The following is a 15636-nucleotide window of genomic DNA, read 5'->3' on the forward strand; positions in this document are numbered from 1 at the left end:
CTCTAGTCTCCATAAACCCAATTTTAAAAATAATGTCTAGGAGCCGGAGAGCTAGCACAGCGGTAGGGCATTTGCCTTACTTGCAGCTGACCCAGGAAGGACCCGGTTCAATTCCTGGCATCCGATATGGTCCCCCAGCCTACCAGGGGTGATTTCTGAGAGCCAAGCCAGGAGTAACCCCTGAGCACCACTGAGTGTGACCCAAAGCCAACCAATCAATCAATGAATCAATCAATAAATAAATAAGTAAAGTTTTAATAAAAATAAAAATAAAATAATTCCTAGTGGGCTCAAGTATCCGGGAATCAAACCCAGGTTGACTGTATGCAAGGAAAAGGCCCTCTCCGCTGTGCTGTCCCAAATCAATAAGAAAAAAAACATTTGGGGCCGGGCGGTGGCGCTAAAGGTAAGGTGCCTGCCTTGCCTGCGCTAACCTTGGACGGACCGCGGTTCGATCCCCCGGTGTCCCATATGGTCCCCCAAGCCAGGAGCAACTTCTGAGCACATAGCCAGGAGTAACCCCTGAGCGTTACTGGGTGTGGCCCAAAAACCAAAAAAAAAAAAAAAAAAAAAAGACTCAAAAAAAAAGAAAAAAAACATTTAATAGAGAGAGCAGACCCTGACACCATAGACCTGCCCAACCCTGGGGTTCCTGTCTTGGAAACCGCCCCTGCTCTCTGACGCCCCTGGCTGGGTGGTGGAGGAAGTGGCACCGTGGGGAATCTGCTCTCTAGGGCAGCTGGGCTGGGGGGGGGGGACCCTGCGCCCCAGTCCTGAATCTATTGCACTCCCGCTGGCTCAGCACTTTGACACCCAGCGCCGAAGGGGTGTCACCTGCGGGTCACCCAAAGGACAGAGGCAGGGAATTCCTGGGGTGGGGGTGAGGCCAGGTGGGAGAAGTGGAGTGGGCCCCCACTCCCTGGAGCTGGCTGTGCTGCGCTTCTGTCCTTGGCTGCGCCCGCCCTGGGCAGCCTGACCTTCCCGCCCCAAATGGTGCCAGGAGGCGGTGGGCGGGCACAGAGTCGTCCCTCCTTGCCAGCTCGTCTTGTGCCCCAACCCCGGAGTCTCCTCACTCTGTGCCAGGGTCAGAAGCCGGAGGCGCAGCCCCCACCCCATCTCTGAGATGTCTGGAGCGATCTTCACACCCCTGGAGGGCCCCGTAGCACTGGACTCGGCTGGCGGGCACCCTCTCGTGTGTTCCCTGTGCCACTCGCAGTACCAGCGCCCCTGCCTACTGGATTGTTTCCACGGCTTCTGCAGTGGCTGCCTGCGAGGCCGGGCCGTCGACGGGCGTCTGTTCTGCCCCCTGTGCCAGTGAGTGCCAACCCCGGCCCACCCTCCCATAAGTCCAAGGCAGGGGTGCTGGGAGGGACTACAAGGCCCTGACCCCTTATTGAGCAGTGCCATTGAGGCTTGGGGCTGGCTGGTCCCATTCAGCTTTCCGACCCACTCAAGCAGCCGGAAAGACAGTACAGTGGAGGGCGCTTGGGTTGCATGTGACCAAAACATGGGTTTGATCCCCGGCTCCATCTAGAATCCCTGCAGCTGGATGTGGCCCCCAAACAAGGATCCATCCACCCCTGTGAGGGTCTCTGAATTCTTGCAGAGTGTGCATGTCAGGCCCTAGATTTACACCCCAAGACAGTCCCTCTGGGCTCCCAGATGTGTCCAGGACCAGTCAGGAGAAGGCCGGGGTGTGCAAGCGCCCCAGCTGGGATATTTATAACAGCTGCCACACAACTTCCTGCGATATATTTAGTTCCAGCCTGGAAGGGGGTGTGGGCATGGGGCAGGACAGGGGCGTCTGGGTCCTGGCTGCTGCTTCTCCACAGGCTCCCCACGGTGGTGAAGGGCTCCAGCGGGCTCCCTCCGGTGGATCGGCTGCTCCAGTTCCTGGTGGACAGTTCGGGCGATGGCACAGAGCTGGTGCGATGTGCCAACTGTGACCTGGAGTGCACCAAGCAGGCAGGGAGGGGCAGGCGTGGGGGGCACCAAGGGCCAGTGGGCATGAGCTGTGCTCAGGCACTGACCTTTTATTTAAATTTTTGGGAGGTCAGCACCCGGCAGCACTCAGGGTTTCTCCTGGCTCTGCACTCAGGAATAATTCCTGGTAGGCTGGGAACTCTATGGGATGCCGGGGATCAAACCCAGGTTGGCTGCATGCAAGGTAAATGTCTTTCCAGCTGTTCTCTTACTCCACCCACCCACCCCCAGCTATTTGGTACCTCTCAAAGGAACCATGGATGTCAGGAGTGTTGGACCTATTTTACAGGTGGGAACCCTGAGATCCAGAGCAAGTGTGGGGAGCCAGATTGGCACAGAGTTTGGGTCATTCTGTGGGGGGACAGCTCAGAGTGAAACCCAATGCCTTGGCCAGCCCCACCACACCCCGTGACTATGTGCAGATGCCCAAGAGGATATTGGGGTGGGTGTCCTAACCTGGAAAGCCTCGGATGGGAGGGCCAGGCTTTAGGTAGGCCGATGGGCATAGGGGGGCTTTGGCCTATGGGGTTTCCATAAAATATTCTTTTTCTTTTTCTTTTTTTTTTTTTTGTGGTTTTTGGGTCACATCCGGTAGTGCTCAGGGGTTATTCCTGGCTCCAGGCTCAGAAATTGCTCCTGGCAGGCATGGGGGACCATATGGAACGCCAGGATTCGAACCGATGACCTCCTGCATGAAAGGCAAACGCCTTACCTCCATGCTATCTCTCCGGCCCCTCAATAAAATATTCTAAGTCTCAAAAACCACTGGAGGTTCTGAGTAGAGTCCTCAGGTATCTTGACCTGGACCTTGAAATAGTCAGCAATGGGGCCGGGCGGTGGCGCTAAAGGTAAGGTGCCTGCCTTGCCTGCGCTAGCCTTGGACGGACCGTGGTTCGATCCCCCGGTGTCCCATATGGTCCCCCAAGCCAGGAGCAACTTCTGAGCACATAGCCAGGAGTAACCCCTGAGCATTACCGGGTGTGGCCCAAAAACCAAAAAACAAAAAAAAAAAAACAAAAAAAAAAAACAAAAAAAAAAAAAAAGAAATAGTCAGCAAGACTAGGGGGAGAGCAGGGAGAAAGGGCCCAGAACTGAAAGTCAGGACTGAGGATGTCATCCAGGGAGGGGGGCAGACACATACTTTGTCTGGGTGAGATCCTGCGTTCCACCCCAGCCCCTTATGACTCTTCCAGAGAGACCTCTAACATCCTGGGGAGTGACCCTGCTCCCCCAGCATCGCAGAAACTGGACCCCACAACTAACAACAATAGTGCTCTATCAGAGCCGGAAAGAGGTTAAGGCACTGGCTTTTACAGTTAAAGCCCACCTTGCTGCCCTCCTGGCACCACAGAAAGTCTGAGCACTGTCAAACATGAACCCTAGGACCCATGGGGGTGGCACAGCCTCTGTCTACATCACAGACAAGTAGTGAGGAATGTGGTGCCCTGGGCACTGCTGGTGCCAACACAGAGCCTAGCCAGGAGTGACTCCGGATGGGCCTTGAGGGAACCAGTAGTGCCAAGGGGTGCTTGAGAGATTAAACACTGCACATCCAGGGGTCAGAGAACTAGCACGAGGTTAAGGCTCTTGCCTTGCATGTGGCTGACCCCGGGTCGATCCCTGGCTCTATAACGGTCCTCTGAGCACTGCCAGGAGCAACCCCCAAATACTCCCCAAGCAGGGTGAATCCCCCCAAAAAACCCTACACAGGGCTGGAAGGATAGCACAGTGTTGCAAGTCGCCCCTGAAAAGGTTAACTGATGGAGGGATGGAGGATGAGGTCTTTTCCCTCCAGCTCGGAGCACGCATCTGCCACCCTGTTCAGCCGGCGGTCCTGAGGTGAAGCAGCGGGTAAAAGGCTAGCAGACTGTCAGGCTTGTGAAAATTCAGCTTTATTCAGAGGACAAGACTGAAGTTCAAAGCCTCAGCATCAGTTCCAGCCCAAAGCCCCCCACCTTCCACAGACCCTTGCTTTTATCTCCCAGAATCAGGTACCACCCAATGGTGGGATCAGATACCACCCAATGGTGGGAGCAGAATCAGGGTCAGTAACATAATAATCCCATTGAAATGTTTACCTACACAACAGCACAGCAGGGAGGAGGTTTGCCTTGCACGCAGATGACCTGGGTTCGATCCCCAGCATCCCATAGGTTTCCCTGAGCACCATCAAGAGTGATTGCTGGGGCCGGAGAGATAGCATGGAGGGTAAGGCGTTTACCTTTCATGCAGAAGGTCATCGATTCGAATCCCGGCGTCCCATATGGTCCCCCGAGCCTGCCAGGAGCGATTTCTGAGCATGAAGCCAGGAGTAACCCCTGGGCGCTGCCGGGTGTGACCCAAAAACCAAAAAAAAAAAAAAAAAAAGAGTGATTGCTGAGCACAGAGCCAGGAGGAATCCCTGAATGCTGCCAAGTGTGGCCCAAAAAAAAACAAACAAAAACCATTGGGGTAGCAGCCCTTCACGGGGCATAGTTTTGTTTTGGGTGTTTTTTGGTTGGTTTGTTTGTTTTTTTGTTTTGGGGCCACATCTGGTGACACTTAGGGGTTACTCCTGGCTATGCACTCAGAAATCAATCGCTCCTGGCTCTGGGGACATATGGGACACCAGGGATCAAACCCAGGTCTGTCCTTAGTCAGCTGCGTGCAAGGCAAACGCCCTTCCAGTGCTCCATCCCTGACCATAACTTTAAACCTGTGTAATGGACACCTCGGGGGTCCAGAATGATCTCAGTGCGTCGCTCAAAGATGAAGCTGCAACGCACTGTGTGAGTCCTGGCATGTCCAGGCTGTGCAGAGGTGAGGGGTGCAGGGTCCCATCAGGCTGTGCAGAGGTGAGGAGGGGTGGGATCCTTATCCAGGCCCTGTATAGGAGCACTTAGGCAACTCCCATCCAGGCCCTGCAGAGGTGAGGGGGAGGATTCCCATCCAGATCCTGCAGAGGTAAGTGGGGAAGGTTCCATGTAGGTCCTACAGAGGTGAGGGGGTGAGAGTCCCATCCTGGCCTTGCAGAGATGAGGAGTGTGCACACAGACAGGAGTGTTTCTGAGCCCCAGTTCTGCCCGCAGGACGCCGAGACCACGTACTTCTGCAACACGTGTGGGCAGCCTCTGTGTGCGCGCTGCAGGGAGGAGACGCACCGGGCACGCATGTTCGCACGCCACGACATTGTGGTCCTGGGTCAGCGCAGCCGTGACGTGCTTCCCAAGTGTGGTGAGGGGGGAGCTGGCAGGGTGTAGGGGTGGGACAGGGCTGCCCGGAGCCCTGGAGCCCACCCGGCCCTGTCCTGTCCACAGCGCTGCACGCTGAGCCTTACATCATGTTCTCCACCGACAAGAAGTCGCTGCTGTGTATCCGCTGCTTCCGGGACATGCAGGGGTGGGTGAAGCGAGAGGTGGGGTGAGAGGAGGGCAGGTATGCCAGGGGGGCGGTCTCACCATGAGCCCCCACAGGGAAAGTCGGGCGCACTGCGTGGACTTGGAGTCGGCCTATGTGCAGGGCTGCGAGAGACTGGAGCAGGCGGTGCTGGTGAGTGTGGGTGGGTGGCCAGGACCTGGCAAGTGGGGGGCACGGGGCACGGGACAGCACCCACCCTGCTGAGACTGCCCTGTCGGCAGGCAGTGAAGGCCCTGCAGACGGCCACTCGCGAGGCCATTGCGCTGCTGCAGGCCATGGTAGAGGAGGTAAGGTGCAGCGCAGCCGAGGAGGAGGCGGCCATCCATGCCCTGTTTGGCAGCATGCAGGTGAGGGGTGCGGCAGGGCAGGGAAGAGGGGGCACCAACACAGCAAGGGAGAGGGCAGCAGGGCCGAGCAAGGCCAGGGAGAGGATGTCAGGAATCAGCACAGCAAGGGAGAGGGCCATGGGGTGGTCGCTCCTCAGCAAAGCCAGGACTAGGATTGGGGGGCCATTGTGACCTGCATCCAGGAGGCTGCAGATATGCGGCAGGACCTAGGAACCTCCCTAGGCTGGGGAGAGCGTCAAGGAATGGCTGGGATGGCTTTTAGGAGAGGGCCTGGGGCTCTGGGCAGGGCATGCTGACAGGGGCATCACTCACAGTCCATGCCTCCTCCTCCCACAGGACAAGCTGGCAGAGAGGAAGGCACTGCTGCTCCAGGCTGTGCAGAGGTGAGGGGTGCAGGGTCCCATCAGGCTGTGCAGAGGTGAGGAGGGGTGGGATCCTTATCCAGGCCCTGTATAGGAGCACTTAGGCAACTCCCATCCAGGCCCTGCAGAGGTGAGGGGGAGGATTCCCATCCAGATCCTGCAGAGGTAAGTGGGGAAGGTTCCATGTAGGTCCTACAGAGGTGAGGGGGTGAGAGTCCCATCCCGGCCTTGCAGAGATGAGGAGAGGCATGCCTGGCTCTCTGTTGGGCAGGCTCTGCCCTCCCCACATCCTTGTATCCACTCAGTGAGGAGACAGGGCCACAGGGCCACAGAGCCAGTGGGGAGAGATCCCTCACATTCTGAGGCTGGCTGAAGGGGCGTGGGCCTACTTGCGTGGGAGACAAGTTTGTTCACCCCCCAGTCAGTATGAAGAGAAGGACAAGGCCTTCAAGGAGCAGCTGTCCCACCTGGCCACTCTGCTGCCCACCCTGCAGGTATGGGGGTCTGAGGGGGCACCCCCTGCCTGGCCGCTTCCTGAGCTTCCCTGAGCTTCCCCCTCCACAGGTCCACCTGGTCATCTGCTCCTCCTTCCTCAGCTTGGCCAACAAGGCGGAGTTCCTGGACCTGGGTTATGTGAGTCCCTGCCCCACGGGGTCCCCACCTGGTGCCTGTCTGGATGCTGGGTGGGGTTTCCGGTCTCCCTTCTCCAATTCCTCATGTCTGCTCAATTTGGGGGCCAGCTGAGTCCCCTTTTAGTGATTTCTCACACACACACACACACACATACACACACAAACATACACACACACACACACACATGCACACGCACACGCACACACACTATACTAGGCTTCCCAGGGCCTCACAGATGCCAAGCATCCCAGGATAAAAAGGATTTGGGGGAGATAATGCAAAGGCAGGAGTTTGTGAGACCACTTTCCAGTCCCTATGGCAGTCCTCAGCTCCTCTTGGCTTCCCGCACCTTCGGGTATGGCCCCCCAGACTATAGAACCGCACCAAACTCTGAAGGTCCAGCTTGCTGAGTAGGGTTCGGCATCAATGGAGTGGCATCCCCCAAAATGGAAATGGACACACCTAAAAAGAGGCTGCAAAGTGCAGTGGGAAGGGCGCTTGCTTTGCATGCAGCCAACCTGGGTTCAATCACAGACACCCCCATAGGATCCCCCAAACCTGAGGGTAGAGTCAGGAGTGAGCCCTGAGCACAGTCGGGTGTGGCCCCAACACAAAACAAAATTCTGCATTAAGGTTCTGCTTGCTTAGAGGGTAGTGATCACTCGAGGCCACCAGTTCAGCTGTCCTATAGATTGGGGGCCCCGGTGGGGTGGGGGGCCCCGACCATTCCAGGAAAAGGGTTGAAGCCTCCAGCAGATGCGGGTCAAATGCCCAAAACAGACTGGCCTGGGGTCCTGCTGTCTCCTCCCCTGACCACACAGGAGCTGATAGAACGGCTGCAGGGCATTGCGACGGGCCCGCACCGCCTCCGACCTGCACAGAGCAGCAAGGTGGGCGCCCAGGGGTGCGGAGATGGGAGGCAGCCGGGGCGGGGCTGGTCCCACTCACTCGGTCTCGTTACCCAGATCTCCAGCGACCACCGCGCCGAGTTTGCCCGCTGCTTGGAGCCACTGCTGCTACTGGGCCCACGGCGGGCAGCGGGGACCGGGGTCGCCCCCAATACGTGAGTGGTGAGGGGGACTCCTCGACAGACAGGCACGCAGTAGCCTAGAGCTGGGCTGCAGGCTAGGTGGGCTCAAGGGCCTGGGATGCTCCTGGACCTGGGGTGCAGATGGACCCTGAGCAGGTGAAGCCCTGGGTGGGTGGTGGGTGGAAAAGCCTGATAGGGATAAAGCCTCGGTAGTTGGGGTCCGAGTCGGGGTTGGTGGAGCCTTAGAGGGTGTGTGGAGTCTGGAGTGTTGAACCTGGATGAGGATGACACCTGGGCGGGATGGACCCTGGTTTGGGGGACCTTGGGCTGCTTAGCCTGGGGTGAGCTGGATGCCCTGAAGATCTGGGGAAAATCCCTATGTTGTCTCTGTGCTCTATGGCCAATCCTGGGGTACATACAAAGCTTTTTATGGAAAACAAAGTTTTTTTTAGTTTGTTTGGTTTGGGGGCCATACCTGGGTTCAGGGGTTACTCCTGGTGCGCTCAGGGAATCAGATGCTGGGGATAAATTGGATGGGGCCGGAGAGATAGCACAGCGGTGGGTGTTTGTCTTGCATGCAGCCAACCCAAGAAGGACAGTGGTTCGAATCCCGGCAACCCATATGGTCCCCAGAGCCAGCCAGGAGCAATTTCTGAGCACAGAGCCAGGAGTAACCCCTGAATGCTTCGGTGTGACCACCACCACCAACCCCCCAAAAAAAACAAACCAGGTTGGATTCTTGCAAGGCAGGCAAATGCCCTCCCCTCTCTCCAGCCTCAGTAGAACAAATCCTTTCCTAGGGTGTCTTTTTGTTTTGGTTTTTGAGCCACACCCAGTGATGCTCAGGGGTTACTCCTGTATGCCCTCAGAAATTGCTCATGGCTTGTGGGACCATATGGGACGCTGGGGCATCGAACCACGGTCTGTCCTGGGTCAGCCATGTGCAAGGCAAACGCCCTACCGCTGTGCCACTGGTTCTGTTCCTCCCAAGCCCCCAAGACTGGGAAAACCCCATGCTAATGTCCTCACATTGCCTCAGGGTTCCCTGGTGCTTCTGGGTCCAGTTCAGGATCAAAGCCCAGTGAGCTAGGCTGGACAGAGGAAAAAATCCCCAAACCCCACAACAACTATGCCCGGCGGCCTCTCTCCCCAGGCTGGCAGGGGTCCCAGGCCCTACGGTGCTGATGGGGCCCAGCTGCCCGTCTCCGGGGGTAAAGCCATTGGGCTCACCAGTGCAGAAGCCAGCTCTGCACCGCTCCATCAGCACCAAGGTGCTGCTGTCTGATGGCGAGGACACGCCCTTCACTGAGCACTGTCGCCACTACGAGGCCTCCTACCGGGTGAGCAGGGGAACCAGGGTCCTGGCCAGGGCAGAGGAGGCCTGGGGTGATGCACCCTCTGGGAGGGGATCCGGCCACTCAGCCCAAACGTGCCTGTCCCTGCAGCGCCTGCAGGCGGATGTGCAGAACCTGAAGGACCAGGTGCAGGAGCTGCATCGGGACCTCACCAAGCACCACTCGCTCATCAAGGCGGAGATCATGGGGGACATCTTGCACAGGGCCCTGCAGGTGGACGCGCAGATCGCCGCGGAATACGCGTGTGTGCAGGGCCTGCGCTCCATCTTCCAGGAGGTAGCACCTAGCCTAAGGCCGCCAGCTGGGTCCTGCTGCCCGGAGACTGGAAGTGGGAGGGAGAAGTACCCAGAGGCCAGTCCTGGGCCCGATGCTGGCTGGGCTGGGAGCTGGCTGCAGTGCCACGGTTGGGGAGCCTGGTTTGGCACCGAGTGCCACGACCCCTTTCTCTTCCAGATCTGGGAGGAATCCTACCAGCGCGTGGCTAACGAGCAGGAGATTTACCAAGGTCCCAGGCACTGGCTGTGTAGCCTGAACCCCCTGATCTGAATTTAATCCGCACTCAGGAACTCAGCTCCCCACTAACCAGGCACCACCCTTGGCACCTCCCCTCAGCACCTGGTTTGTGTTGATTTTTATTATAATATTTTTGGGTTTTTTGGGCCACATCCGGCGGCGCTCAGGGGTTACTCCTGGCTCTGTGTTCAGAAATCGCTCCCGGCAGGCAGGCTTGGGGGACCATATGGGATGCTGGGGATCGAACTGGGACAGCCACGTGCAAGGAAAACATCCGACCACTTGTATTATTGCTCTGGCCTCCGGCACCTTTAATTACAATTTTGGTGTTTTTTTTTTTTTTTTTTCTGTTTTTTGGGCCACACCTGGCGGTGCTCAGGGGTTACTCCTGGCTGTCTGCTCAGAAATAGCTCCTGGCAGGCACAGGGGACCATATGGGACACCGGGATTCGAACCAACCACCTTAGGTCCTGGATCGGCTGCTTGCAAGGCAAACGCCGCTGTGCTATCTCTCCGGGCCCTACAATATTTTGTTGTTTTGGGGTCACACCCAGCCGTGCTCATTACTTCTGCACTCAGAAATGGCATCCCTTTGGGATGGTGAGGATCGAATCTGGGTCAGCGGCATGCAAGACAAACACTCTTCCTGCTGTGCTATGGATCAGGCCCCAGTGCCTGTCTCCTTCCTTCCTCTCTTCCTTTCTCCCTTCCTCCCTCTCTCCCTTCCTTTTTTCCTTCCTTCTTTCCTTCTTGCTTTTTCATTCTCTTGCTTGCTTTCACTTTCTTTCTCTCTTTTTCTGTCTGTCTCTCTCTTTTTCTTTTCTCTTTTTCGCTGTTGTTTTGAGGCCACACCTGGAGATACTCAGGGATTACTCCTTGCTCTGCGCTCAGGGATCATTCCTGGCAGTGCTCGGGGACCCTATGGGATATCCGCCAGGGATAGAACTTGAGGCAGTGTGAGCCTCACCTGGCCTGAGTTTTGGGAGGTGCCCGCTAGGTGATTTAGATGCAGCAAGGACCAGGGAGGCACACAGCACCCACGTCCTGGCCTTGGTCCTCACAGCCCAGCTCCACGACCTGGCGCGGCTGAAACAGGAGAACGGGTACCTGACCACCATCACCAAGCAGATCACGCCCTACGTGCGTTCCATCGCCAAGGTGAAGGAGCGGCTGGAGCCCAGGTGAGCAGATCCCGAGTGGCCACACCTCAACCAGGCCACTTCCAACCAGCCCAGAAGAGTGCTGGAAGCCAGCTGGGAGCAGAATCTGGACCTTGCATGCAGAGGCTCAAACCCTAACCCTGCATACTCTTTTGAGCACTGTTAGAAGCAAGCTCTAAGCACAAAGGCACAAGTACCCAAATTATTATTGGGTATGACCCCCGAAACAAAACCCAAAGAGGCTTGTTGTGGGTATGCCAGAAAAATCCAGGTTTGGGGGGGGGGGTTTTTTTGGGGGGGCCACACCCAGCAGCCCTCAGGGGTTACTCCTGGCTTTGCACTCAGAAATGGCTCCTGGCAGGTTCGGGAGATCAGATGCCGGAGATCAAACCCAGGTCAGCCTCGTGCAAAGCAAACACTACCTACTGTGCTACCACTCCAGCTCCCCCCCAGTTTATTTGTTGTTGCTGTTTAGGCCACACTTGGTGGTGCTCAGAGCTTACTGTTTGTTCCTGGCTCTGTGCTCAGATTCCTTCCCAGTGGGACCATGTGGGGTACTAAGGATTAAACACGTATTGGGTGCATAAAAGGGAAGTCTTATTCACTGTACTATTTCTTTGGCCCCAGAGGAGCCCTGTTCAGGGGGTTAGCAAGACGAAGAGGGGTGATGGGGGGGGGGGTCTTTGGGCCAGAGCAGGACCTGGTCACTGCATAGCAGAGTGTGAGCTACTGTGAAATTGAGGCACACCAGACCCCCAGGCTTGAGGAGTGAGTCAAGACAGTGGACACTTCTGGGGGGCGAGGGTCATGAGGGTCCTCAGTTGTTCTAGGACTTGGGACTCAAGAGAGAGAATTTGGGGTGGCATAGTGTTTTGGATCTCCTCCTGGAGGGGCTTTTCAAGGGAACATATGGGATGCTGGGGATCAAACCGGGGTCAGCAGTCACCTTCCCCACTGTACTATGGATCCAGCTCCCAAGAGAGAATTTCCTCAGCCTTATTTCCAGAGGCAGGTCCGGGATCTCAGAAGTGCTCTGGAGGTGTTTCGAGTGGCAAAGCCATGTCCAAGCCAAGGGTAGTCGTGACCCAGAAACCAACCCACTGACCAACTGGGCAGCTGACTGAGCTGCCCGGGAGGCCTCACCAAGCTGGTACGGTCACGTACATTTGCAGTCATGGCCTCGAGTGCTTTGGGCAGGACTGGGGGCTGGTTCTGTTCCTGGATAGTCTAGCGTGGCCACTTCTGCTCACACCCCTCCCACCGCTGGCAACCTTTGATCCCGCCCTGCAGCCCCGACCCACTGTGCCGTCTGCTAGTTCAGTGCCCTTCAAGCCTTGGCAGCTTGTGCAGGTGTGGCCTTCACACCCCCAGAATTTCTGTTGTCAGGCCACAGAAAGACCCAGACTCCTGTTCAGACTCTACTGAACATCCTTGCTGGTCAGCTCAGAGTACCCCAATCCACAGACACATATATGTGGCTCACCCCAAAATTACTGTTTATTTTTTATTTTATTTTGGCGGGGAGTTCTGGGTCACACCGGCGGCACTCAGGGGTTACTCCTGGCTCTGTGCTCAGAAACCACTCCTGGCAGGCTGGGGGGAACAAATGCTGGGAATTGAACCTGGGTCCATCCTGGGTTGGCCATGTGCGAGGCAAACTCCCTACTGCTGTGCTATCTCTCCGGCCCCTAAACTACTGTTAATTTAGTTTTGGGGACACATCTCATGGCGCTCAGGGCTTACCTCTGGCTATACGCTCAGGGATCACTCCTGGCAGGACTTGAGAACCCAATGAGATGCTGGAGATTAAACCCGGGTGGGCAGAAGGCAAGGCAAATGCCCTTCCTGCTGGAATCGAACACTTCCCAAGTGTTCAATCCTCAGCACAGAATACACTGGTCTGAGGTCGATCCTCCTCTGCATTGCACCAGAGCACGGAGCCAGGAGAAAATATTCAGCCCCACCAAGTGTGCCCCCAAAAGAAAAACAAAAATCAAAAACTGGCTCCCAGGCCACCCTGAGCTCCAAGACTACCTGACTCTCTCCTGCCCTGCTCCCAGATCCCCCAGCCCTCCTGCTTCATCTCCCTCATCTCCCCCAACTCCTTTCTACCACCTAGTTGGGGCCAAGCCCACGGCTTCTCTCCCTGTCCCATCCTGGTGACCTCTCTGTCCTTGTGAAGCTGCCCTGGTTCCCACTTGGCAATCCTTCTAGAACCTTCCTTCCTCTCATGACCTCTCAGCTTGACTGGCCGCAGGAGCCACTGCTTCAGCTTACCCCAACTCCAGGCCAACCTGCCACCCTCAGCCTGTCCTTAATCCTGGGCCTCTTTGTCCCTCCCAGCCTCACGCGGGCCCTGCAGCACCTGGGGGCCCTGAGCTTGTATAGCAGCTGCTGCGGGCCGGCCAGGCCCCCTCACTGCCGCCTCTTGCAGGTTCCAGGCTCCTGGGGAGGAGCAGGCTGAGAGTCTCCAGAGCATGGATGAGGACAGTGCAGATGGCGAGGCCCAGACCAGGTGAGCAGGTACCAGAGCACCGGAGGAGGAACCTGGCTCTCCAGCCCTCAGCCTGTGCAGCCCATGTCCCCAGGTGCTGTTTGTAAAATAAGGGTCTGGGCTGGAGATACCGTATAGCGGGTCCAGTGCATGCAGCCGACTCAGGTCCCAACCCCTGGCACTGAATAGGGTCCCCGGAAACCCACCATGCGTGACCCCTGTGCACAGATCCAGGAGTCAGCCCTGAGCACGACTTTATGTCCCCCCTAAACAACAAACTACAGGGGCTAGATAGCACAGCAGTAGGATGTTTCTCTTGCATGTGGCCGACCCAGGACAGACCTGGGTTCGATCCCTGGCATCCCATATGGTCCCCTGAGCATGGCCGGGTGTCGCCCAAAACCCAAAAACAAACAAACAACTACAGAGTCGGAGATTCTGGGCATCGAGGGAGGGACATGACCATAGCTGGTCATATAGGTGGGTGCAGCAGTTACCTCTTGGTGGGGAGCCCAGCACTTGTGGGGGGTTCCTATCTGCCTGAGCCCCACCTGGGAAGACTCAGCAGCGCTATGGGTGAGGTTTGACTGGGTGAACTGAGTTAGTCCTGGCGTAGGGTGCGGGCAGCACTGTCCAGGCTCCCCATGAACTCAGGGCAAGGACAGATGAGCCCTTCTTCTGTGGCCCCGAGAGGGACACCCTCGGGAGCTTTGGGGTGTGTATGAGCCCAGGGTGGCCTTATCCCCCAACTGCGGGCACTGCTGTTTTTCTGGGGATCACAGGCAACGTGCCGAGTAGGCCCCAGACGGCACTCTGGTTTTGTCCACGTGGTTGTGACTGGCACCTTCCCACCGACAGTCATGAGGACCGGGGAACCGACAGGGGCCTGTCTCCCTTAGGAGTGAGCTGGGCTGTCTCCCTGAGAAGAGGGAGAGGATCTCCGAACCCCGAGGAAGCAGCTACCCCGAGCAGCCTCGCTGAAGGACCGCTGGGCAACCAAGAGCACTGGAAAGCTGAGGGGAAAGCGGGGCCCCGTGTCCCCAGACAGGGCTGCCTGCGTCACAGCAGGGCAGGCCTAGAGAGGGCACACAGTCTCACAGACACAGTTGGCACTCACATACACACGCACATACTTAGGCTCACAAATGGACACACAGGCACACTTAAGTCTCACAGAGGGGCCAGGAATTAGCAGAGCAGGTAAGGGGTCTCGCCCCTTTCCCAAGCTCGACTCCTGGCACCAGATTGTCCATGAACATTGCCCTGAGGTGGCCCAGAGATCCCTATCACTGCCACTATGGGGTACAAGCAGCGACACTGAACTCCTCACCTCCAGAGTCAAGTGGGGGACCCTGGGAGAACCAAAAATCAAGAACCAAATCTATAATGGGCTGAAATGTCAAGTTTTGGAGGCAGCTGGATCTGTTGCTGGTATTTTGGATTCCATGGTTGTTGAAAGAGCCAGTGAGAACAGTGGGCGGACTGGCTGCATGTCTCTAGCATCCCTGAATGGTGGACTCGGAGCTATCCCTGATCATGGCTGGAAATGGCCCCCAAACCAAATAACCAGGAGTAGAGGTTCAGAGAGATGGACCGGGGTGAGGCACTGGTCTTGGAGAGTTCAGTCCCTGTACCCCTAAACACAGAACTGGGAGCAACCCTGGGTATGAGCCCAGAAACCAAATGAACTTTGGAACTTTGGAAAAAAAGCGAAAGTACAGCAAGGAGGGCATTTGCCTTGCACACGGCTGATCCCAGTTTGGTCCCCAGCATCCCACAAGTTCCCCCAGATCCACCAGGAGCGGACCCTGAGTGCTCAGCCAGGAGTAACCCCTGAGCACCGCCGGGTGTGGCCCCAAAACAAACTCAAATGAGCTTTAGAAAGAGTAAATGGCCAGAGGGGGGTGCTGGAGTAGGCAGTTGAGCAGGTTCAATCCCAGCACTCTATAGGGTTCCCCCAAGCACTGAAGGATCAATTACTGAGCACAGAGCCAGGAGGAAGCCTTGAGCACCATCAGGTGTAGCCCAAAAACCTTAAAAAAAAGGGGGGAGGGCCAGAGAGATAGCACAGCGGCGTTTGCCTTGCAAGCAGCCGATCCAGGACCAAAGGTGGTTGGTTCGAATCCCGGTGTCCCATATGGTCCCCCGTGCCTGCCAGGAGCTATTTCTGAGCAGACAGCCAGGAGTAACCCCTGAGCACTGCCGGGTGTGGCCCAAAAACCAAAAAAAAAAAAAAAAAAAAAAGAGAGACTCTTATGGTTTTTATACACTTCACTAAAATAGTGGCTCATTTAGGGGGGCCCCCAATGCTGTTTGCTTTCCAGCCACTGGGGTCCTCACTCCAAGGCTCCCCCCAAATTAAG

General features: G+C 56.8%; 1 protein-coding gene across 1 annotated transcript; it reads left to right on the forward strand.

The window, feature by feature from the left end:
• Positions 1 to 1123: 1123 nt before the first annotated feature.
• On the forward strand, positions 1124 to 14254 carry RNF207 (ring finger protein 207). The gene is made up of 17 exons (XM_049775329.1): positions 1124 to 1314; positions 1833 to 1965; positions 5052 to 5196; positions 5280 to 5361; positions 5436 to 5511; positions 5601 to 5726; positions 6063 to 6109; positions 6510 to 6582; positions 6653 to 6721; positions 7543 to 7611; positions 7687 to 7784; positions 8905 to 9091; positions 9197 to 9382; positions 9560 to 9611; positions 10683 to 10800; positions 13214 to 13269; positions 14139 to 14254. Exons 1-17 carry the CDS (start codon positions 1124 to 1126, stop codon positions 14252 to 14254), a joined length of 1824 nt encoding a protein of 607 aa, XP_049631286.1.
• Positions 14255 to 15636: the final 1382 nt, after the last annotated feature.

Source organism: Suncus etruscus, chromosome 6 (assembly GCF_024139225.1).
Source record: "Suncus etruscus isolate mSunEtr1 chromosome 6, mSunEtr1.pri.cur, whole genome shotgun sequence".
Classification (NCBI taxonomy): Eukaryota; Metazoa; Chordata; class Mammalia; order Eulipotyphla; family Soricidae; genus Suncus; species Suncus etruscus.

What these genes read in the sequence shown, in the direction of transcription:
- RNF207 (XM_049775329.1), top strand. Translation starts at nt 1,124, where the DNA reads ATGTCTGGAGCGATCTTCACACCCCTGGAGGGCCCCGTAGCACTGGAC. An exon ending in ACCGGGGTCGCCCCCAATAC is followed by an intron (nt 7,785 to 8,904) that starts GTGAGTGGTGAG and finishes CTCTCTCCCCAG; the next exon opens with GCTGGCAGGGGTCCCAGGCC. An exon ending in TGCGCTCCATCTTCCAGGAG is followed by an intron (nt 9,383 to 9,559) that starts GTAGCACCTAGC and finishes TTTCTCTTCCAG; the next exon opens with ATCTGGGAGGAATCCTACCA.